At 41.4% G+C, this 24,080-nt stretch overlaps 1 protein-coding gene across 5 annotated transcripts in view; it reads left to right on the forward strand.

The window, feature by feature from the left end:
* Nucleotides 1-11,646: 11,646 nt before the first annotated feature.
* Nucleotides 11,647-24,080, forward strand: part of NBN (nibrin) — a 58,079-nt gene continuing 45,645 nt past the window's right edge. For 3 of the 5 annotated variants that reach the window (XM_068983753.1, XM_068983757.1, XM_068983754.1), the window contains exons 1-5: nucleotides 11,647-11,753; nucleotides 13,663-13,793; nucleotides 18,021-18,169; nucleotides 18,624-18,783; nucleotides 21,625-21,728. In XM_068983753.1, coding sequence (XP_068839854.1) covers nucleotides 11,717-11,753; nucleotides 13,663-13,793; nucleotides 18,021-18,169; nucleotides 18,624-18,783; nucleotides 21,625-21,728 — 581 coding nt within the window. In that variant the 5' untranslated portion in view covers nucleotides 11,647-11,716. Of the gene's footprint in view, nucleotides 11,754-11,893; nucleotides 11,897-12,463; nucleotides 12,558-13,662; nucleotides 13,794-18,020; nucleotides 18,170-18,623; nucleotides 18,784-21,624; nucleotides 21,729-24,080 lie in introns of those variants that run through there. The other 2 variants (XM_068983756.1, XM_068983758.1) reach the window with 2 other exon arrangements.

A 24,080-nucleotide genomic window follows, 5' to 3' on the forward strand; every position in this document is an offset into this window, starting at 1 on the left:
GGCCCAGTGCTTAAGACTCTATGCTTTCAATGCAGGGGGTATGGGTTTGATCCCTGGTTAGGAAACTAAGATTCTGCATGCCACACAGCACAGCCAAAACTTTTTAAAAGAAGACAAAAGTGAGGTATAGGTATAGATTTTAAAAGAAAAGAAATGTGTCTTATGGTATGGATAGATGTAGAGTAGGGTCAGAAATTGAAAGGAAGTCCTTGTATCAATTTCCTCAGTAAGATATGATGCCGTGTTCTTAGAAGGAAGTTTGGAGATGACTAGATCCGAGGAGATTGGCAAAAGTGTGGAATAACTCTTTCATTTTATAGAGGATGATTTTAAAAAAAAAAAGAGGAAATTACGTTGATGAATAGTGCTCTGTAGTTCAACTGATACTAGAATTTATGAGCTTGCATTCATTTTATATTTTCAAAGATAGGCAGATTTTATCCAGAAGCCTCAGTATAGAAGGCAGTCATGACACTCATGACTGAAGGGTTGGTTGGGCTCATAGAAAAGTGAGCTATAGAGCTAAAAATGAGAGCTGAGAGCTCTGAAAATAAAATTTATTCTGAGAGCTAGTCTTAGCCCTGAGAGATGAGCTAAAATAAAAGTCGTTCAAGCTACAGATCCTGATGTCTGTTCTGCACACGATGAGGATAGAAGGATGCTGGTAACCTGCATAAAGTGGAGGACTCAAGTGGCTGGATATCCAGAAGAAGCCAAACAGCAGGTGTAGTAGGAATAAGTTCCAGTCAGAAAGGAAGATATTAAGGTTCTGGTGATGTAAACTGTGACCATCAACAGGTAGCATGTGTGAAACAGAAATGAAAGTAACAGGAGTTGAAAGTCAAAGAAATGTGAGCCTAGCTGGCACATTGTCCAGGTGTTTCTTACAATTACTTGAGAATGACAGCAGGAATTGGGATGAAGAAGAAAAATCCTCACATAGATGGTCCTCAGTTGTTGTTGTTCAGTCACTGAGTCATGTCCGACTTTTTGGTAACCCCATGGACTGCAGCCCTCCAGCCTTTCCTGTCCTTCACCATCTCCTGGAGTTTGCACAAACTCACGTCCATTGAGTCAGCGATGCCATCCAACCATCTCATCCTCTGTTGCCATGCTCTATTCCTACCCTCAATCTTTCTGAGTATCAGGGTCTTTTCCAGTGAGTTGGCTCTTTGCATCAGATGGCCAAAGTATTGGCGCTTCAGGATCAGGGCTGCTTTCCCTTAGGACTGACTGGTTTGATCTCCTTGGCATCGAAGGGACTCTCAAGAGTCTTTTCCTCCAGCACTACAGTTGACAGTAACTACAACTTTTTAATACATCTTGATAGTTGCTAGTTGTAAGTACTCCAGCTTTATTCTTCTTCAAAATTTCCTTGGCTATTGAATTTCAGCCTTTGAATTTCCATATAGATTTTAGAAACTGCTTTTTGATTTCCTCTCAAAAATTACCTGGGACATTGTATTAAATTTCATTGAATCTAAAGATCAGCTTGGGGAGAAATGGCATCTTAGTGTCAGGGGAGTGTGTAATTTCCTTGGTTCTGTCTCATCACAACAAAAATTTGAAGCAATGGACGTTAATGCCCTTGGCGTGTCACAGCTCTCAGATAGACCGTGTTATAGCTGTCAGACAGATCAGTGTTACAGCTCCGTGTTACTGCTCAGTTTTATTTAGAAAATAAAAGGAAAATACAGGCGTGAGGGCATGCCGACCCAAAAGACCCAAAAGAGGAGAGAGAGAGAGAGCATGCGCACGCGGGAGAGAGAGACCCCAGGCCCTTTGGCTCCTCTTTTTATATGTTGCCCCTCCTTCCCCTGGGCCTGCCCTATGTAAACTGGGCCAGCCAGGAGTGTTGTTTGTTGTACCTGAGGTCCTCACTCCGGTCCTCGGACCTTCCTTTGTTCTATTTTTGTGGGCTTTTCCCTTCCTTGTCTTTTAGCCACCACCGTTCTGGACTCCATTTTCCTATTCTAACTACTTAACATTAGCAATCCATGAACATGGTCTATTAACTGGCATTTATTTAGGACTTATTTTAATTTGTCAGTAATTTTTTTGTAGTCAGTAATGTTTTGTATCATCTTTTGATTGGTTTTTTATGAGGTATTTGATGACTGTTGGTGCTATCATAATTATCTATTTAAATGTCATTTTCTATTTATTTTCTGGAATAAAGGTATACAACTGAATTTTTTAGACATTGTGTTCAGTGACCTTATTAAACATACTTTCCAATTCTTTTAGGTTTTCTATATACATGAGTATGCCATTTGTGAATAATGACTGTCATTTCTTCCTTTCCAATTCATATGCCTTTTCTTTTCCCCTTTTACTGTGTTGGTTAGAGCATCCAAAGCCACATTTAAAACAAGTGGTATCAGCAAATATGTCCTTATTTCATTCTTGATGTCAGGGGGAAACATTAAATACTTTACCTTAAGTATAATGTAAGTGGCAGTTTTTTTGCTGGTAAAGTAGCTTAGGCAACTACTGGAGTATTAAGGGAGCTTCCCAAGTGGTCCTAGTGAGAGAGTTAAAACTTAGGCAGTCCAGGGGCCTTTAAGGAGTAGGTGAAATTTCTCACTCAAGCTTTCCTTAAGCCTTGTGCAAAAATGTATCTTGCCCAAGAACTGGCCTTTCTTTAGGAGCTAATGATGACAGTCTTACTCAAGGAAATGATTTTCTTAGACACTATATTAATGATTATAATTGTAAAAACTCTTGCTTGGGAGCCTGTTCCTCCGCAACAATATATCTCCCCCAAAATCATGTTACATAGAACATGTTCCTTCTAGCTAATCTTGTACTGAAATTATTTCAGGATGTGTGGCTTGGGAAAGGGTCCAGTGGAATTTGTAGTCTTGAAGTGTTCTTTTTATCCATTCTCTGCAGCCAGTTGAAAAGTATATAATGCCCTAGCCACTTCCAGGGCCTTTTGCTGGAGGAGTTTTCTATCTTTTCACTTTAATAAAACTTTGCTGCACAAAAAACTGAGACTGTGTCTTTGCCTCCGGAGTGAAAATTTCTCCTTCAGAGACCACAAACTCGATGTCAACCACTGTAAATTATCACTAGTGTTAAAAAAAAAAAAAAAAAAAAGCCCTGCCAATGCAAAAGACGCGAGAGATGTGGGTTCTATCCCAGAGTCAGGAAGATCTCCTGGAGGTGGGCATGGTAAGCCACTCCAGAATTCTTGCTTGGAGACACCTATGGATAGAAGAGCTTGTGAGAGAGTTAGGAAGAAAGGCCAGGAGTCTCCAAACGGAGGAAATAGGCTGCAAGTGTCAGACATTTTTAATTTCTCTTAAGCGGCAGGAGGAAACAAACTAGTGTTATATTTTTCCCCTTCTCTCAGTTCAGTTCAGTTTAGTTGCTCAGTCGTGTCCAACTCTTTGCGACCCCATGAACCGCAGCACACGCGGCCTCCCTGTCCATCACCAGCTCCTGGAGTTTACCCATACTCAAGTCCATACACATTTAAAAAGAGTTTCTCTTAAAATTCTGTATTGTCATAATGACACCTGGTTCTACCTGAACTTAACTTTTCTCAAACCTTGAACTAACCAATGTATTTTTCTTATGGAAATGTTTGTTTTAGGCTATGTTAATGTACTATGCATTTACCCTAGACTCTGTCTTCAAGTAGGTTCGCCTAAAGGCTCAGAACCAACTTGACAAACCAGTATGTTATACATTGTTCTCTTAATCTATGTTAATGAAACTATATATTTGTATGGAAATCTGCCTATCTTCCAGATTTATGTCAATCGTGTTATGGCCTGGGATGACTCACCTGATGCCAATGTTATCTCAAAATGCATGTTGTGGGTGAGGGGTCTGGTGCCATTCTCTGAGTTTTGACACATTTCCTTTCTCTAGTTAGCAGACTGCTAGGCAACCCACTCCAGTACTCTTGCCTGGCAAATCCCATGGATGGAGGAGCCTGGTAGGCTGCAGTCTATGGGGTCGCTAGAAGTCGGACGTGACTGAGTGACTTTATTTTCACTTTTCACTTTCACGCATTGGAGAAGGAAATGGCAACCCACTCCAGTGTTCTTGCCTGGAGAATCCCAGGGACGCAGGAGCCTGGTGGGCTGCCATCTCTGGGGTCTCACAGAGTCGGACACGACTGAAGTGACTTAGCAGCAGCAGCAATAGCTATGTAACATCTGGCTAGAGACTAGCAGGGGGGCACTCTTTCTGCCCCCTTCTGATGCCTATGTCAGAGCTTTTCTGTCTCTTTTATACTTCAATATAACTTTATTACACAAAAGCCCTGCACAGTCAAGCCTCATCTCTGGCCCCGGTGTGAAAGAATCCCGGAGTCTTTCATGGCTCAGCAATAACCTTTCACCTGGAGGGCTACAGTCCATAGAGTTGCAAAGAGTTGGACATGACTGAAGCAACTTAGCAGGCACGCAAGGAGTATTAAGAAAAGAGCTTGTACCAGCCTGGTACAAGTAGAACTGGACAGGATGGATAGACTCCCCAGTATTTAACTCCTGATTAGATGACAGTGCTTCCCAGGTGGAGCAGTGGTAAATAATCTGGCTGCCAATGCAGGAGGAAACAGACAGAACAGGCTCCATCTTGAAAGCAGGACTCCATCTTGGGCCAGACTGTGGACTTTGAGCTATATGCCCACCATCTATGGAAATGTCACACCAACTGGAAAACCAGACCCCCCAGAAGGAAAGCCCCAGGGCTCGTACCTAGACTCTCCTAGTTGCCTAAAAGAATACCCTAATTATCTGTGTAACTGAATAGAATCATAAATTCTATTATGCTTATTGGGGTATGACCACAGGCCTATGGATAATCGTCCACTGTTAGCTACCTAGGCTTAAGGCATATGAATCACAGGTTAACTTTGATGGTATCTTTCTTTTTCTTTGATCCTTTGTGTAAAGTTTTCACAAAAACTGGTCAGAGTCCTTGGCTAAAAGGAGACTCTGCCTCGGGTAATAAACTGCACTCCACCATCTGCATTGTCCTTCTGAGTGAGTTTGTTTCCCAGAATGCGTGGCTACAAAATTTGCTGCATTGGCCAGGAAACTCCTCACTTTGAGGAGACAAGTCCCATTTGGGACTACTCCAAGGCCTTGTGGCTTGAATCTTCTAGAGGGGGTAAGGCGCCTCGCCCTTCTGGAAGGATTCTGTTTCTCAACGCCCGGACCTTTCACGTTAGCAGGTGGTGGATGGCAGCAGGGGAACTGAGCACTCAGGTGAGGAGGAACCCACCCGGCAGGGTGGAAGAGGGGGCCTGATCACCTCCCTGGGAGGGACTAGAAGGAGCAGGACCCACAGGAGCCTGGAATAGGCTGGCGGCGATTGCTTGGTACACAGGTCAATGAGTGTGTTAGGGCTTACGAAGGAAATTTGAGAAGGTCATAGGAGGTGGTGTCCACGCCTTTGTGGGGAAAATTATTACCAAGCAATTGCCAGGGGATTGTTAGAAGAAGAAACTTGGTCTTTGTGTGCTCGTATTCTGCCCTCCCCAAGGAGGTGTCCCATCTGCTGTGAAATTCTTGACCCCCTCGGAATTGTCAGGCTAGAAGGAGGCGGGTACATAAGTGAGTATGAATTGGCTTTTCTGGAGACGGCCTGGGACGTGGGATATTTAACACATCTGTGTTTTCATCTGCACCTGATAAAGCCCACTAAGGCAGATGGACTTTAAAAGTTAAGGAAGAAATAGTCTTGGACCATGTGGTGTTCTGGTTCAGCCATGCCAACTGGCAGGTGAAGACACGCCAGTCCCCCTTCTCCCTCTGGGATCTGGGAGGTAAGGCTCTTCTTACCCCAATTAGGAAGGAGGTGGAATGGCAATTTAAGTGGAAATTATATTTCCACTCCTTTCATTGAGTGGAAATATCAGAAGTACATAGGGTACCAAGAACTTCTTAGACAGAACGAAAAGGAAAAGTAGAAGAAGGCTCAAGAAGGTAAGAAAGATGGGAGAAAATTAATCTAAGGCAACTGCATTGGAGTGCATGATTAAAAATTTAAGGAAGAGACTTGGAGGAGACTATGGGGTGAACATGATGCCTAACCACCTCCACATACTCTGTGAGGTCAAATGGCCCCCTGTGGAAGTAGGGTGGCCACCAGAGGACACCATGAACTTAAAAATAGTGGAAGCAGTCTATACAGTAGTCACAGGAGAGCTGGGACACCTGGATCAATATTCACATATTGGCTCATGGCTAGGGTTAGCTCAAGACCCTCCTCCTTGGATGAGCTTTTGTATCCAGAAGGGAAAGAGAAAAATATTAATGGCATGAAAATTGAAAGGTGATAAAAAAGAAGTTCTACAGGATTTGGACGAGGATGACTTGCCCCCTCCCCCATACTGGATGATGACATGCCCGCCGCCCAGTGCTCCATCAGGACCAGAGACCACCTTAATGCCCGATCCAGGGCCAGGTGAGGCTCCTGCAGCAGCTGCTGCTCTGCTGCCAGCTCTCCTGGAGATCGTAGAGCCGCCGTTTCAGTAGGCTCCGATCCCAGCGATGGAGACCTCTGGTCAACGCCCCCAGGATTCCACCTCAGCTGGACCTCCTAGATTGTATCCACCTCTCCCGTAAGTACTGATGAGAAGGGGGAAGAAAACACAGGAATTAGACAGAGGCAGCGTTCCACCAAGGAGCAGGGGGAAAGAACCCCACTACAGATGCCCCTCAGAGAGCTACACCAGCCTCCGTTTCAGGACGCATGTGGGCACTACCATCAGCCCCCTGTAGCCTATTATTGAAGTGAAGTGAAGTGAAGTCGCTCAGTCGTGTCCAACTCTTTGCGACCCCATGGACTGTAGCCTGCCAGGCTTTTCCGTCCATGGGATTTTCCAGGCAAGAATACTGGCGTGGCTTACCATTTCCTTCTCCAGGGGATCTTCCCGACCCAGGGATCAAACCCGGGTCTCTCGCATTGGAGGCAGGTGCTTTAACCTCTAAGCCACCAGGGAAGCCCCATTATTACCAGCCATTTTTCTCCACAGATATATTAAACTAGCAGAGATACACTCCACTATACTAGGGGAAGCCACAATCCATGATTAGGCTAATAGAGACTATTTTTCGAACGCACTGACATAATCCAACTACTAGTCTCCTTTTTCAGCACTGAGGAAAGACACAGGGTCCTAACTGAGGCCAGAAAATGGTGAACAGAAACGGCACCTGAGGGTACTGCAAACCCGCAGTGGTGGGCAGAACCAGCCACCCCTGATGAGAGGCCCAATTGGGACTGTAACACAGAGGGAGGGAGGGGCCACCTGGAGAGATATCCCGGCTATTTTACAAGGCCTCAAGAGCGGGGCCGGAAACCTATGAGTATGGCAAAACCCTCCGAAGTGATTCAGAGGGAAACTGAATCACCCTCTGAGTTCTATGACTATGCGAGGCCTATAGACTTTATACGCCAATAGATCCAGAGGCCGCTGGGTCTCAGATGCTGATAAATGCAGCCTTTGTTCCTCAAGCCTGCCCTGAAAAATGTCAGATGGAGGGCATCAGGTGACTCATGAATTTTTATACACCCCCTAAATGCCCAGTACCTTTGTTGGGAAGATACTTACTGTCTTAACTGGGGGCACAAGTGACCTTCCCCCCAGCCTCCATGAAAGACTCACTCTTTGAGTGGGCTCAACCACCTATTTACTCTCCTTCTCAGTAACCCCTCAAGATGAATGGAGGTTGCACCATCTCCTGGAAGGGAAACTAGACTGGCTAAACAGTAGAGAGAGAGAGACAGAGAGAGACAGAGATAACTCAACAATTCCCTGAGGTCTAGGCAGAAGACAACCCCCCTAGGCTTGCAAAACAACAAGTCCCAGTGGTAACAGAACTCAAACCTGACACAATTACATCAGCACTCACCTTGGGCCTGCCAGACCTTGATAAGCCGTTTACTCTTCACGTGACTGCAAAGGACAAAGGTGGCTATGGGAGCGTTGACCCAGACTATGGGGGCATGGGACAGACCAGTGGCTTATCTCCTGAAACGGCTGGACAATGTTGCCACTGGGTGGCTGGGATGCTTATGGGCAGTTGCTGCGGTTGCCTTACTAGTCCGGGAGGCAACCAAGCTGACTTTGGGCCAAGATTTGATCATAAAATTCCCACATGAGGTCAACACTCTCCTGCGAGGGGACCCCCATAAATGGCTGTTGACAACCTGGATTACTCAGTACCAGGGACTATTACCCCATGTTACTATTGAGCCTTGTCAGGCTCTGAATCCAGCCACTCTCCTTCCTGTGGGTGAAGGTGCACCTTCACATGACTGCAAGGAAATCCTAGAAGAAGTTTATGCTAGCAGACTTTTCTTGAGAGACCTGCCAATCCCGGACCCAGATTGGGTCCTGTACACCAATGGCACCAGCCTGGTGAAACAAAGGCCATGACTGTTGGGATATGCAGTAGTGATGGAAGAAACCATCGTTGAGGCTAGCTCTCTGCCATCACACTGGTCTGCTCAACGGGCTGAACTATACGCTCTAATCTGGGCCCTCCAGCTGTCAAAAGGTAAGAAGACAAACGTTTACACAGACTCCAGGTATGCTTTTGCCACACTACAAGTACACGGGGCTCTGTATAAGGAGAGAGGCTTTTTGACAGTTAGTGAAAAAGATATTAAAAATAAGGAAGAAATTCTGACCCTATTAGATGCTGTCTGGGAACCAGGAAGGGTCGCAGTCGTACACTGCCGAGGACATAGAAAAGAGGATGCCTCCCAGGCTCGGGGAAACAGACTGGCAGATAAAACCACTAAACAAGCAGCTGAGGGCTTGGGGGTGACAAGTGGAGCCCCTATTAGAGCTCTCATATTGGCAGAGCTGCCTGAGCTAACACCGGACTCTCCAAAACACACTGAAGCCCAAAACCAACTAGCCAAAGCAGAAGGGGCCATTGAGACTGAAAAGGGATGGTTGGAGTTGCCAAGTGGCAAATTATTGGCACCGGAGGAGCTGGCACCCACTCTGTAAACCAAACACACCACGCGACCCACCTAGGCCATGATAAACTGGAAGAGCTAATTTGAAAATATTTCTTGGTTCCCCGCCTCCCTTCCCTGTGCAGGACAGAATCTCAGAACTGCACTACCTGCTCACAGGTCAATGCTACCTCTTGGCACGGACGGAAACCTCCGGGGATTCAGCTGAAAGGCACACTACCCTTTGAACCTGGAAGTGGACTTCACTGAAATGAAACCTCACTGAAACTACCGTTACCTGCTGGTCATGGCATATACGTTCTCAGGATGGGTAGAAGATTTTCCTACCCAGACTGAAAGAGCATTAGAAGTAGCCTGGTGCCTGCTTAGAAAGATAGTTCCCAGATTTGGATTTCCCACCAGCATTGAATCGGACAAGGGCCCGGCTTTTGCAGCTGATTTAGTACAAGTAAGCACAACTTTAAACATCAAATGGAAACCACACACTGCATATATGCCCCAGAGTTCTGAGATGGTGGAACAAACCACCTGGACACTTAAAGAGACAGTCTCCAAGTGGATCATAGAAACTGACTGCTCCTGGATGGACTTGCTTCCGATGTTTCTGCTCAGACTCAGGATGGCCCCATGGTCCCATGGCTATTCTCCATACGAAATTGTGTATGGAAGGCCCCCTCCCAAAGTAAAACAGGTGTCAACAAATTTGCCTCAGGTAAGGGGAGATGAGATTTCACAGCACATGGAACAACTGGGTAAGGTAATAAATCAGGTAACTAAGTTTGTACAAGAAAGGGTGCAGTTCCCCCTTGGGGAACAGATTCACAAATTTGTGCCCAGTGATCAGGTGTGGGTCAAAGAATGGAAACAGGACTCCTTGGCCCCACATTGGGAGGGTCCATACACTGTTGTTCTAACCATCCCTACGACAGTTAAAGTTGCAGGTGTCACTCCCTGGATACACTACATGAGGGTGAAGAAAGCATACCACCCAGACCCAGAGAACGCCAAACGGACTACACAAAAGGACCCCACTGATCCCCATGAAACCAAGATCATCTTAAAAAAGAAGAAGAGATGAAGCTCTACAATCAACTGCTGCTACAAGGACTTGCCAGTATCATCTTGGGGACTAACCATAATTTCAGCACAAAGAGGGACCTGTGCTATAATTCAAGTTAAATGTTGTGTATATATCCCTGATTTATCTGGCAATGTATCAGCTGCTTTAGATGACATGAAAAACCAGGTAAAAGGAATGTCAAATGAAAACATTCCTTTTTGGACTTCAGTCCTATCTTGGGTGAAGGGTGATCGGTGGAAAACTGTATTTACCATTGTTATAGTTGCCTTGACAGTTCTGCTTTGTGGACCCTTTATTTTACAATGTATTATGAACTTTGTAACCCAAAGGTTGGTGTCGTTCTCCCAAACTGGCAGTCGGAGAGCCAGGGTCCAATATGAATGACGCTCATACTATGAATTAAGAGCTTCAAGAGGGGGAATGAAGGAGGAAACAGACAGAACAGGCTTCATCTTGGGCCGGACTGTGGACCTGGAGCTATATGCCCACTATCTATGGAAACGACATACCAACTGGAAAACCAGACCCACCAGAAGGAAGAGCCCCAGGGCTCATACCTAGACTCTCCCTCACCTAAAAGTATACCCTAATTATCTGTGTAACTGAATAGAATCGTAACTTCTATTATGCTTATTGGGGTATGACCACAGGCCTATTGGTAGTTGTCCACTGTTAACTACCTAGGCTTAAGACATATGACTCACAGGTTAACTCTGATTGTATCTTTCTTTTCCTTTGTTCAGACTAGTTTCAGGGAATTTGGGGAGCTGGGTTTGGGCATATACACTTAGGGCATATAAGGTTTTCACAAAAAACTGGTCGGGGTCCTTGGCTAAGAGGAGACTCTGCCTTGGGCCCGCTGGTGTAATAAACTGCACTCCACAGCTGCATTATCCTTCTGAGTGAGTTTGCTTCCCGGAATGCTTGGCTACAACAGCAAGAAACACTGGTTTGATTCCTGGGTTGGAAAGATCCTCTGGAGTAGGAAACGTCAACCCACTCTAATATTCTTGCTTGGAAAGTTCCGTGGATAGAGGTACCTGGTGGGCTACATAGAGTTCATGGGGTTGCAAAGAGTTGAACGGGGACTGAGCATGGAGTCACGAACATGAGCAGATGAAAGTACAACATTAAGAAGCAGACAAGTTAGGAGAAGTTTATTTGTGCTTGGAGAAGAGTAAAAATAATGACTTTATTTTGGGTGAAATTCTTCTATTCACCGTAATTACCATCATCATTAGGATCCATATCAAGGAGTGACTGCAATTTAAGAAATTGCAAAAGCAAGAAACTACATAACTGGCCACGACGTTAATATGTTTAATTAGAAAGTCTGTTTAGATTGCTTTGAAGCTGATTTTTAAAGTTAACTTACATTCACAAGCAGGGGAAAAAAAAAAATCAATAATCGTGTGGATTCCTTGAAGACCTTAAAATGGAATCCTAGACAGCACGTTTCGATATAGACCGGCTATTCCTTTCCTAACCACCGGGTGGCAACCAAGTGCCAATGTCACTCTCCTGTCTGTCCCTACCCTTTTTGAGGCGGGCGCGGCTTCCGGGTCTCTGGGCTTCCGGGCTCCCTGAGCGCGCACGTTGCAGAGTCTCCGCCGCGCCTATCTGTCAGCAGTGTGGTCAGCTCCCGCACGTTGGCCGGACTCTCGGGGACCTAGGCCCATGTGGAAGCTGGTCCCCGCCGCGGGCCCTGCCCGAGGTAAGGCCAGAAGGTGGAAACGCGGGGGCCCGATTTCCCGAGAGCAGCTGCGGCGGGCGAGGGGTTTGCGGAGCGCACTTCCGGTCCGTCGCCGCCTCCTCCGCCGCCTTCGCGCGCTGCCTCCGGTCGCGCGCTGAGAGGCGGTGGGAGCCGGTGCGCGTGAGGGCCCGCGCGGTCTTCCAGGCTGGCTGGTGCTTGCGAACCCGGCTTCGGCCTGGCGGGTGGGGTAGGCGTGGGGCGCTGGGCCGCTCAGTGACCTCCCGGGTCCTTTCCGTCCGGTCGGCCGCCCCAGCTGGCGGGCCCGGCTCGCGGCCGGGCTTCGATGATGCGCCCCATTGAGCCTTGGCCGGGTACCCTGTTGTGACAGCTGGTGTTTTCAAGCTTTTGAGGAAACGCCCAGAATACCTTGACAGAGGCTACAGGACCTTGGCGACACAGTTTTGAGCACGTCGTTTATTTTTGTTGCGAACCACGGAGATGACGTGTCAATGGCAACTACGGGAAAACAGTTTCGATTTTGTTTCCGAGCTTTTTTTTTTTTTTTTTTAACCTTTTTGTCATCAGAACAACTGAGGAAGTTTTTTTTGTTTTTTCCTCTTTTGCATTTCTAGCAATGGAAAATGGAAATTGCATGTAAATTGGTTGCCTAGAATGTGTAAGCCGTTGTTAGTTGGTAGCTAAGCAGGTGTAGCCTACGATTGGTCTTGCCCTTAGGAAGTTTACATTGTGATTGAAAAAAAAAGATCTAGGTAGAAGCTAAAAGGACCGGCAGTGTAAGGCAGTATGGAGAGGGCCAAACGAATGGTAAGGAAAATAAATACTGTAATACTGTAAGTAATAAATATTATAAAGACTCAAAGGCGCTTTGTGGATTTGGAGCATTGCAGAGATAGAACATAAACTGTGATGGACAAGTTTCCATTAACATTTGTAGCCTATGGCTGGCTTTTTTGAGTTCGCGGAAGAAAAATGTCCCTAGTGCCAGTGGGTAGCATTCTTAATTTTCAGAGGATCTTGAACTCTTTTCAGAATGTAATGGAAGCTATGGGGTGCCATCCTTCTAGGAAAAATGTAACTAAACCAACCGCAAAAGTTTTTTGTTGAAAGACGCCACTCTAGGTTAAAAATCTGTTTGACAAAATATAATCTAAGTCTGGTCAAGGCTTACTTGGACTCTTGTGTAATTTAGCTGCCCTAATCACCCTACCACTCCAGTGGTCCCAGACTAAAGTCTACTAGTCTTCAACATACATGCTGTTCCACCAGTTTGTGATTTACAAATTTTTTTAATTTTGTTCCAAAAGTTACCATTGTTCTTCAACATATATGCCGTTCCACCAATTTGTGATTTACAAAATTTTTAAATTTTGTTCTAAAAGTTACCCATTGTTCTAAAAGTTACCTTTAATATAAAAAAATTCCCAAAATTATGCACTTGAACCTGGTTTGGAGTTTTCTTGCAGTGATCTATATTATTTACTCTTCATCCAATACCACGCTTTTTAACTGCTATCACTTTGTGGGATATTTTGCCACCTGGTAGAGAAAGTTCCCCTAATATTTACATTTTTCTGAACAGTTTTTCACATATTTTTCTGTCGGAATTTTGAATTTATCAAGCGCCAGAGTATTTTGATTTCATTTAGTAATGCATTAAATTTATAAGTTAATTTGGGCAAGCACTGACAATTTTCAAAATTATTTTCTCTTTAGGAAAGTGGTGGAGTATTCTGTTTAGATTTGCCTTCTTCAGTGAAGCTTTAATAGAAAACATGTTTGATTTACATAAAGTTGGTTATTAGCATTTAAATAGCGAAATAAAATATTTAAATTTTGCCATACCTATATCTAATTACATGTTTATGTATATGTGTATCTGTAAGTTTACTTTTTAAAAAAATTCTCTTAGAACCATACAGACTTTTGACTGGTGTTGAGTACATTGTTGGAAGAAAAAACTGTGGCATCCTAATTGAAGATGATCAGTCGATCAGTCGAAATCATGCTACACTAACCGCTAACTTTTCTGTAACCAACCTGGTAAGTCACTATTTCATTTGCTGACAGTAGGGGAATTGAAGTCACGAAAGACTACCTTGGCATATATGTAAGAGAGAGTTTTGGAGACTTTTCATTTTATAGGACTGTTTTCTTTAAATGTTAGCAAAATTAAATATGTTTTGGCAGTGGTGCTGGTGGTATTTGTTTATTTTGAGATTTGAAGTTTCTATTTCAGTATTTTACTCTTGGCTTTAGTGATTTAGAAACTCAAATGAAGTAGACCACGTTTATATTTACTTGAACACTTACTGAGTGATTTTTGTTGTTGTCGTTGTTCAGTTGCTAACTCATGTCTGACTCTCTGCATCTGCATAGACTGCAGCATGCCAGCCTCCCCTGTCTTTCACTGTCTCCCAGAGTTTGCTCACATTCCTGTCCGTTGACTCAGTGATGCTGTCTAACCCTGTCATCTCCCATCCCCTTCTCCTTTTCCTTTCAGTCTTTCCCAGCATCAGGGTCTTTTCCAGTGAGTTAGCTCTTCACATCAGGTGGCCAAAGTATTGGAGTTTCAGCATCAGTCCTTCCAATGAATATTCAGGGTTGATTTCCTTTCAGGTTGACTGGTTTGATCTTGCAGTCCAAGGGACTCACAAGAGTCTTCTCCAGCACCATAATTCGAAAGCATCCATTCTTTGGTGCTCAGCCTTCATTAGGGTCCAACCCTCCCATCCCTACATGACTACTGGAAAAACCATAGCTTTGACTAGGTAGACCTTTGTTGGCAAAGTGATGTCTCTGCTTTGCGATAATACAGTGCCTAGTTCTGTCAATACCTTTCCTTCCAAGGAGCAAGCGTCTTAATTTCATGGCTGCAGTCAACATCCACAGTGGTTTTGCAGCCTAAGAAAATAAAGTCTGTTACTGCTTCCACTTTTTCTGCATTTGCCATGAAAGGATGGGTTTGGATGCCATGATCTTAGTTTTTTGAATGTTGAGTGCCAAGCCAGCTTTTTGACTTTCCTCTTTCACCCTCATCAAGAGGCTCTTTAGTTCCTTTTCACATTCTGCCATTAGAGTGGTATCATCTGCATATTGAGGTTGTTGATATTTCTCCCGGCAATCTTGATTCCAGCTTGTGATTCATCCAGCTTGACATTTTGGATGATGTATTCTGCATAGAAGTTAAATAAGCAGGGTGACAGTGTACAGCTTTGTACTCCTTTCCCAGTTTTGAACCCATCAGTTGTTCCATGTCTGGTTCTAATGTCTGGTTGTTTTTTGAAACACATACAGGTTTCTCAGGAGACAGGTAAGGTGGTCTGGTATTCCCATCTCTCTAACAGTTTCCACAGTTTGTTGTGATCCACATCATCAAAGGCTTTAACATAATCAATGAAGCAGAGATACATATTTTCCTGGAATTCCCTTGCTTTCTGTATGATCCAGTGAATGTTGGCAGTTTGATCTCTGGTTCTTCTGCCTTTTCTAAACCCAGCTTGAACATCTGGGAAGTTTTTGGTTCTCGTACTGCTGAAGCCTAGCTTGAAGGATTTTGACCTTAACCTTACTAGCATTTGAAATGAACACAGTCGTATGTTTGAACATTATTTGGCATTGCCCTTGTTTGGGATTGGAATGAAAATTGACCTTTTCCAGTCTTGTGGCCACTGCTGAGTTCTGCAGATTTGCTGTCATATTGCGTGCAGCACTTTAAAAGCATCATCATTTAGGTTCTTAAAATAACTTGGCTGAAATTCCCTCACCTCCACTAGCTTTGTTTGTAGTAATGCTTCCTAAGGCCCTAAGACTTCACATTCCAGAATGTCTGGCTCTAGGTGAAAGATCACACCACTGTGGTTATCCAGATCATTAAAACCTTTTTTGTATAGTTTTGTGTATTCTTGCCATCTCTTAAAATCTTCTTCTTCTGTTAGGTCCTTAGCATTTCTGCCATTTATTGTGCTCATCTTTGCATGAAATATTACCTTGATATCTCCCGGTTTTCTTGAAGAGATCTCTGGTCTTTCCCATTCTTTTATTTTCCTCTATTTCTTTGCATTGTTCATTTAAGAAGGCCTTCTTATCTCTCCTTGCTATTTTCTAGAACTCCGCATACAGTTTGGTATATCATTCCCTTTCTCCTTTGCCTTTCGCTCCTCTTTGCTCAGTTACTTATAAAGCCTCTTCAGACGATCACTTTGCCTTCTTGCATTTCTCTTTCTTTGGGATGGTTTTGGTTGCTGCCTCCTGTACAATGTTATGAACTTCTGTCCTTAGTTCTCCAGGCACTCCATCTATCAGATCTAATCCCTGAATCTGTTCATCTCTTTCACTGTATAATCATAAGGAATTTGATTCAGGTCGCACCTGAATGGCCTAGTAGTTTTCCCTACTCTCTTCAATTTAAGCCTGAATTTTGCAGTAAGGAGCTCATGATCTGAGCCACAGTAAACTCCAAGTCTTAATTTTTGCTGACTGTATAGATCTTCTCCATCTTCAGCTGCAAAAATATAATCAGTCCATTTTGATATTAACCATCTGGTGATGTCCTTGTGTAGAGTTGTTTCTTGTGTTGGAAAAGGGTATTTGCTATGACCAATGTGTTCTCTTGGCAAAACTCTGTTAGCCTTTGCCCTGCTTCATTTTGTACTCCAAGGCCAAACTTGCCTGTTGCCCCAGGTACCTCTGGACTTCCTATTTTGCATTCCACTCCCCTGTGATGAAAAGGACATCTTTTTTGGGTGGGTGTTAGTCCTAGAAGGTCTTATAGGTCTTCATAGAACCAGTCAACTTCAACTTCTTAGGCATCAGTGGTTGGGGCATAGACTTGTTTTACTCTGATGTTGAATGGTTTGCTTTGGAAACAAACTGAAATCATTCTTTCATTTTTGAGACTGCACCCAAGTACTGCATTTCAGACTTTTGTTGACTGTGATGGCTACTCCATTTTTTTCTAAGGGATTCTTGCCCACAGTAGTAGATATATTGGTCATCTTAATTAAATTTGCCCAATCCCATCCATTTTAGTTCACTAATCCCTAAGATGTCAATGTTCACTCTTGCCGTCTCGGGCTTAACCACTTTTACTTTACCATGATTCATGGGCCTAACATTCCAGGGTCCTATGCAGTATTGTTCTTTACAGCATCAGAGTTTACTTTCTCTACCAGACACATCCACAGTTGACCATCGTTTCTGCTTTGACCCAGCGGCCTCATTCTTTCTGAAGCTGTTAATAACTGCCCTCCTCTCTTCCCCAGTAGCATATCAAACACCTTCCAACTTACGGGGCTCATCTTCTCAGTCATATCTTTTGCCCTTTTCATGCTGTCCATTGAGTTCTTGTGGCAAGAATACTGGAGCAGTTTGCCATTTCCTCCTCCTCAGTATGTAAGCACTCGCATATTGAATGCTTGCTTACTATGTGTCAGTACTGTGCCAAAGCCTGGAAATAGAGCAGTGGCTGGATTCTTGATTCCTCCTTTAAAGAGTTGTATAGCCATATGAACACTCATATTTGCCATATATCTTAGGTTTTCAGAGGGAGAATGATTTGCTTTACTAGGGAAAACAGCTGGTATATATGCCCCACAGCTCCTTTGAATGACTGAGTTTGTTTTGGTGTGTTATATAATTAAACCCCAAGAGCCGTGCTCATGGTAATGCTGGTGATAATGAAGAAAGAAAAACCACTATTTTGAGGTAAGACTGTGTATCAGCAGCAAACACTGGATCTGTTCAGTAATGTTTAGGTTTTGTGTCTATATTCTTTTGGATTAAAAAAAAGCATTATTGTTAAAAATCCTAAAGAAAAAATAAAATTGTTACTTCAAATTAAACACTCTAGCTTTTTCTCATTGGATTGATTTTTTTTCTATGTGATTTTGATAATACTTTAAAAAAAACAAAAACCTTAGGAATGAAACTGTCATTTTATATGTGAAACAGTCTATACAAAAGCAGATAGTCCTCAAATTGAGAGGTCAGGAAAATCTCCACTGACTTAGCAAAAATAAAGAAAATATATGTTCTAAGAGGAATGATTCTGAAATTAAGACGTTTTTCTCTTAATTGCTAGTTGAGTAATCATTCTTTGCATGCAACCAAAACAATAACTGTGTTATGTACTGTGTTGGGAGGTTAGCCACCTAGCGCCTATTCCAAAAGTTATCAACCTTTTCTTTTGAAACCTTTGCCCTTAGGAATAGTATTTATGCAATAGTAAGAGATTTCAAATTATTTATTTATTTATTTATTTATTTTTAGAGTCAAACAGATGAAATTCCTGTATTGACAGTAAAAGATAATTCTAAGTATGGTACCTTTGTTAATGAGGAGAAAATGCAGAATGGTCTTTCTCAAATTTTGAAGTCAGGGGATAGAGTTACCTTTGGAGTATTTGAAAGTAAATTCAGGTAAGAATTTTGAAATTGATATTAATATGGACAACTTTATTTTGGACCAATCAAATTCTAAAGGAAAAGGATATTTATAAATAATGAGTTGGAGCTAGTCTATTTTGATCCTACTTAGCATAGTAGGATAGTAGTGAATTTTGCCTAGTAGTGAACTTTGCACTATATGTGGTTAGTGCATTTTGTTAAACACACAGAACTGACAAACAGTGAATGAGAATTTGAGTGGGCCCTGAGAATCTTGATGGAGCTACTTTTGATTGATTCTGCATAGGTCGAAGTGTAATGTTAATCTTTTGATCTTTGGTTTTTTTCTTAATTGCAACTTAAGACTGATAGTTTTGTTGGAGCTAAGTTGGAATGTATAGTAATACGTAAAAATCAAAATAACAGTGTGTGATGTGAGCTTGAGTTTACTATATAATAAATTTATGTAACTTACTTTTATTTACAGAGTAGAGTATGAACCTTTGGTTGCATGCTCTTCTTGTTTAGATGTCTCTGGGAAAACTGCTTTAAGTCATGCCATATTGCAACTCGGAGGACTTACTGTAAACAATTGGACAGAGAGATGTACTCATCTTGTCATGGTATCAGTTAAAGTTACCATTAAAGTAAGTTCAGTGCTTTGTTATTATGTTAAAGTAAGTTCTGTGAATTTAAGTTTTTTCATTTACCCATTATACAAAAATGTCTTAAAGTCATTTACTATAAAACTATCCGAACTGTTGGCTGTAGATATGTATATGCCAAACAACCCCATACCTACCGTGTAAGCTAAGAATGGTTTTTCAGAAACACTGTTTATTATCTAGAACAAGCAAAAAGCACATGAAATTATATTTCAAATTTTGATTTAGCATTTAAATGACTTATGTAATCCTTTCACCAAGAAATGTTTTCAGTCTAAAAGCAAAGCATTTAGAGATCAACTGCCCATCTTCAAAGTAGGCGGTCTGTGTCTTCCTCTAGTCTCTGATATATCTCACTGTTTCATGCTCTTTTGTTTAATTTTTATTTGGCTTTAGGCCCTAATCACAAAAAATTTTTATAGTTTAATATTACCTTAATGTATCATCACAGTCTAGAGATATGTAGATATAAGCCTTTAGAAGATGCTATTTGTTAAAATAATGGTATATTTTGGTATGTTTTCAGATTTTGCATCTTCATCAGATTTGGTTAATCCAAAGCTAATTGAAGAATGACTTTGGGAGGTGATTTGTCTCCTTTCAACAGTTCGACTATAGATAATCTGAGATTGTTTTAGGCTTATATCTACGGTGAAAAAAAGCAAATATATAGATTCCTTTATTAGATGATACAAAAATCCTTTGCTGTATAGTTAATTAAATTAGAATATGTGTGTTATAGCTAAATAGGTGTCATAGAGAAAGAAAGCCTTGCTGTCCAGATTGAACCTCATGTTAAACTTGTGCCTTGGCAGGGTTTTCTCTGATCAGAGATTGTTTCATCTTTGTAAGTTTATGAAATTGATTTATAAATTCAACAAAGTGATTAGCTTGAGTACTAATTTATGCTAATAAACCCAGATAATAGATTCATAATTCAGAATGTTCATTTATTAATTTACAGTAGAGTTACACCTTTATAGTGACCAGAATATTTACATATGGCTCCAGCATAGTCCCCTTAAAGATACCAAGGTCCCTGAGACATGAAATAGGTAATCAAGCCCTTGCTTGCTGGATATAAAGTAAGAGCAAAGACAGTTAGGTGGTTTTGAAAGATACTTTACTCAGTCTTTGACAGACTGGGAAACCAGCTTCCATTTACCATAGTACATCCTGTTCCAGTGACTGGGATGCTAATGACCATCAGTCCCTGCATATTAGAGAGTACTGTATATATTCCAGCAATGGTTTGTAGAGCAATACTCCTTTTTCAATATTCTGGTCAATCATGTACCAAAAAGAAATTTGTCACTGTATTTATTTTTTTTTTGTAAATTGTCCCCCACTACAGGTTAGTTTATTTTTAAAATCATTGAATGTTAAAACCAAAAGGGAACGTAAACATTCAGTCCAGCTTTTGTTTTCTAAAGAGGGAACTGAGGCTTGGAGCAACTAAATCCTTTGCCCAAGATCACATGTGTTGGAGCTTACTCAGTCCAGTGTTGAATTGCTCATTACTGCTTCATGAAGGAAGTCAATTATTTCATTCATATTTGAGGTTCATAACTTTCAGATTCCATTCTTGAGAGGTACCCTAAATTGCTTGCTCACATTTAGGTAATTCCCCGTGTTTATTAGAAGCACACTTACAAGCTCTTTAGCTGGATTATTTCTTAGAATTATGCTGAATCTTCTTTATTTTCATTGCCAGTGGTGATATTTTTTAATCTTTCTCAAACTGTGGATATAACTTATTTGAGGCTATGGTTTAATTCACCTGCTAGGTGAAGTTTCTTCCTCTACTCCACCTGTGTATACTTACTTTGAGCTTTTTGTTCAACACCAGTTATTCTTTTATATACTTTCTTAAAAAGACTGCTACTGCTGCTAAGTCACTTCAGTCATGTCCGACTCTGTGCAACCCCATAGATGGAAGCCCACCAGGCTCCTCGGTCCCTGGGATTCTCCAGGCAAGAATACTGGAGTGGTTGCCATTTCCTTCTCCATTAAAAATACTATTCCATAATTTATATAATCACTGAAAGATCTATCTCATGTTTATCTCTTGATACTGTTTTCTCTAGGGCAGATGTTACATTTCCTTAATTCTAAGATGTACATTTTAATGTTTTTATAATTGGTATACATTTTTAAATTGACTTGTATTTTGTTATGTTGTTCGGGCCCGCCTCCAGCAGTTTTTATATCAGTACTGTAATTTGTGACTTCTTTTTTTTTCACCTTTAATAGTTATTGTTTATTGATACTCGAATTTGCCCATGTATTACGTTTATTTGTTATTTCACTGGTCTTACTGCTTTTCTAGCATATAGACCTTTGTTCTGTAGGGATCTTAACTTACATGAATTTTGGTTACCACAGTTTATTTTTAATTTTTGTATTTATTGGAATAGAGTTGATTTCACAATGTTGTGTTAGTTTCAGTTGTATAGCAGAGTGATTCAGTTATACATACACATATATCTATTATTTTTCAAATTCTTTTCCCATTTAGGTTACTACAGATTATGGAACAGAGTCCCTTGTGCTATACAGTAGGTTATCTATTTTCAATATAGCACTGAGTTTACATCAGCCCCAAACTCCCAGTCTGTCCCCCCCGATATATTGTAATTGGTAGCTTCTTATAATCAAGTGATTTTATAGGGATTTGTACACTAAAACTAAGCCATGACACAAAACAGACTTCTGTTTTATAGATTGTGTCTCTGTTATAAATTTAAAGCGATGCAAGGAAAAATAGAACTTTAAAAAAACTAGGGTATGAGTATATGTATTCACATGTTTTCTTCTTTTTAGACAATATGTGCACTCATTTGTGGGCGTCCGATTGTAAAACCAGAATATTTTACTGAATTTCTTAAAGCAGTTCAGTCCAGGAAACAACCTCCAGAAATTGAAAGGTATATTTTGTATTTGAAATATAACAAAACATGAGATACAAAATATGATTGCACTGGCTTGATTTAGGTTAATTCCCTCTTTATTGATTATATCAGGATGTAACATTACAGTTTGGTGTTATTAATGAAAATTTTTTGTTAGTGTCTGCAGAAAGTTTCCCAAGCAATTCTTTGTTGATTGTTCTTTATCCTGGTGAAACAGGTATGACATGTGTGCCAACATTTAAAGAAAAATATTGAAGGATAGTAATGACCCCGAGGTAGGACCAGTGGACACACATGCTGGGGCCAGGCATCGTGCACGCAGGGCACCTGGAATTGTGAGGTGCTGCAGCCCTGTTACAGAGCTGGAGTCTTGGACCAGAATATGAACAGGGCTGTGGCCTTAGAAATCGAGCTTATTACCTTCTTTGAAAAATGAGGCTAATACCTGTCCTGCTCAATGTTTTAAGTATTTCGTATTATTAGTATTATTTAACTACTGGTATACATTAAGTCTGAGCTTACTGAATTGTAATAGGTGCTTATTGAAAGAAATATAACTAATTGCAATATCTGGAAAGATTGATTCATAATAGCTTTCTTAGTTATGTAATTTTTTGGATGCTGTGCTAAATTTGAAAACCACCGGACTGAGGATCTGTCTACTGTACCTACTGCAGCATCACATCTGCAGTAACATAAATGGCGGTTTGGGAGAAATACACTTGTGATTTTTCTTTTCAGATTGCATGGTTAGAATACTGGTCACTATAAAATGGTGACTGTTTTTAGTCAACATAAGAACATACTTAAAATGTAGGTCAGTAGCTTATAGTCTAAATGACATAACAGGTTTGAGGAAGTTTAAAAAAAATCTAAAATTCTATGCAAATTAAATATTTTACTACAAATTTAAATTAAGTATTAACTCAGTTCAGTTCAGTCACTCAGTCGTGTCCACCTCTTTGCAACCCCATGGACTGCAGCACGCCAGTCCTCCCTATCCATCACCAACTCCCAGAGTTTACTCAGACTCATGCCAGTTGAGTTGGTGATGCCATCCAGCCATCTCATCCTCTGTCATCCCCTTCTCCTCCTGCCTTCAATCTTTCCCAACATCAGGGTCTTTTCTAATGAGTCAGCTCTTCGCATGAGGTGGCCAAAATATTGGAGTTTCAGCTTCAGCATCAGCCCTTCCAGTGAATATTCAGGACTGATTTCCTTTAGGATGGACTGATCTCCTTGCAGTCCAAGGGACTCTCAAGAGTCTTCTCCAACACCACAGTTCAAAAGCGTCAATTCTTTGGCACTCAGCTTTCTTTATAGTCCAACCCTCACATCCATACATGACCACTGGAAAAACCATAGCTTTGACTAGGCAGACCTTTGTTGGCAAAGTAATCTGCTTTTTTTTTTTTTTTTTGAATTCATCATGTCATAGTTTATTAGCTGAAATTCCCAGTACAGAAATTAAAGCAAGAAGACAATGCTACTCTTAAACTCCTATACCATGTACAAAGTTTCTCAGAGAAATAACGCTTGAGACCTCAGAGAAATACTGGCCAGGGGCTATTTTAGGTTCTTTGGTTCCCTCAAAGCAACTTAAAAATAACCATAGTTTGTTCTTAAAAAGAACTCTAGGTAGCTACAACCTTTCAATGAGGTAGCAGTCTAATAGGAAGAGATCCTATACTGTGGCTATATCAGCTATATCAGCTAGGCTTTAAGAAATGAAACTGGATCGTTGTACCTAAAATCCCCAGCTTGCCTGTTACTAGAAAGACTAACATCATTTAAAAAAAAGCTTCATCATGCACCTTCACTTGTTCTTCTCTTTGCTTTCAATATACATGTTTTCTTCTTGCATGTAGAAAATATTTTCAGCGGTTTTTTTTTTGACTCTTCAGCAATGCAAGTCTCTGCCCCCTATTCCCCTAGTTCCTTCTTGGTAAATAATGTTAATTTTCCAATAGGAGGTGGAGTACATTATCATCAAGCACCATTTATCTAGCCTCCTTACTTAGGAAGAAAGTTATGGGGCCATGTTATACACCTGGAATTCCTTAAAGATACTTGCTTTCTAGTAAAATACTTGTATTTACACATATACATTATTTTTAAAATCTGTGAAGAATTCACTGAGGCATGAAATCACCTTTTATTGAGAAGCTAAAAATGTATCAAAATGCACATAACAATGGCTAATCTAAATACTGTCTCCTATCAAATGAATCACCATCCTCCAAATCTAGAGCATATGCAGGCATAAACTGTATTAATCACGGTTAAGTGTGAAACCTTGCTTCCAAACATTGCTATTAATTCTCAGAAGATATATGCTAGAACCATAGGAGTAACTGGTGGGCAAGC

This window comes from Capricornis sumatraensis, chromosome 11, assembly GCF_032405125.1.
Source record: "Capricornis sumatraensis isolate serow.1 chromosome 11, serow.2, whole genome shotgun sequence".
Taxonomy (NCBI): domain Eukaryota; kingdom Metazoa; phylum Chordata; class Mammalia; order Artiodactyla; family Bovidae; genus Capricornis; species Capricornis sumatraensis.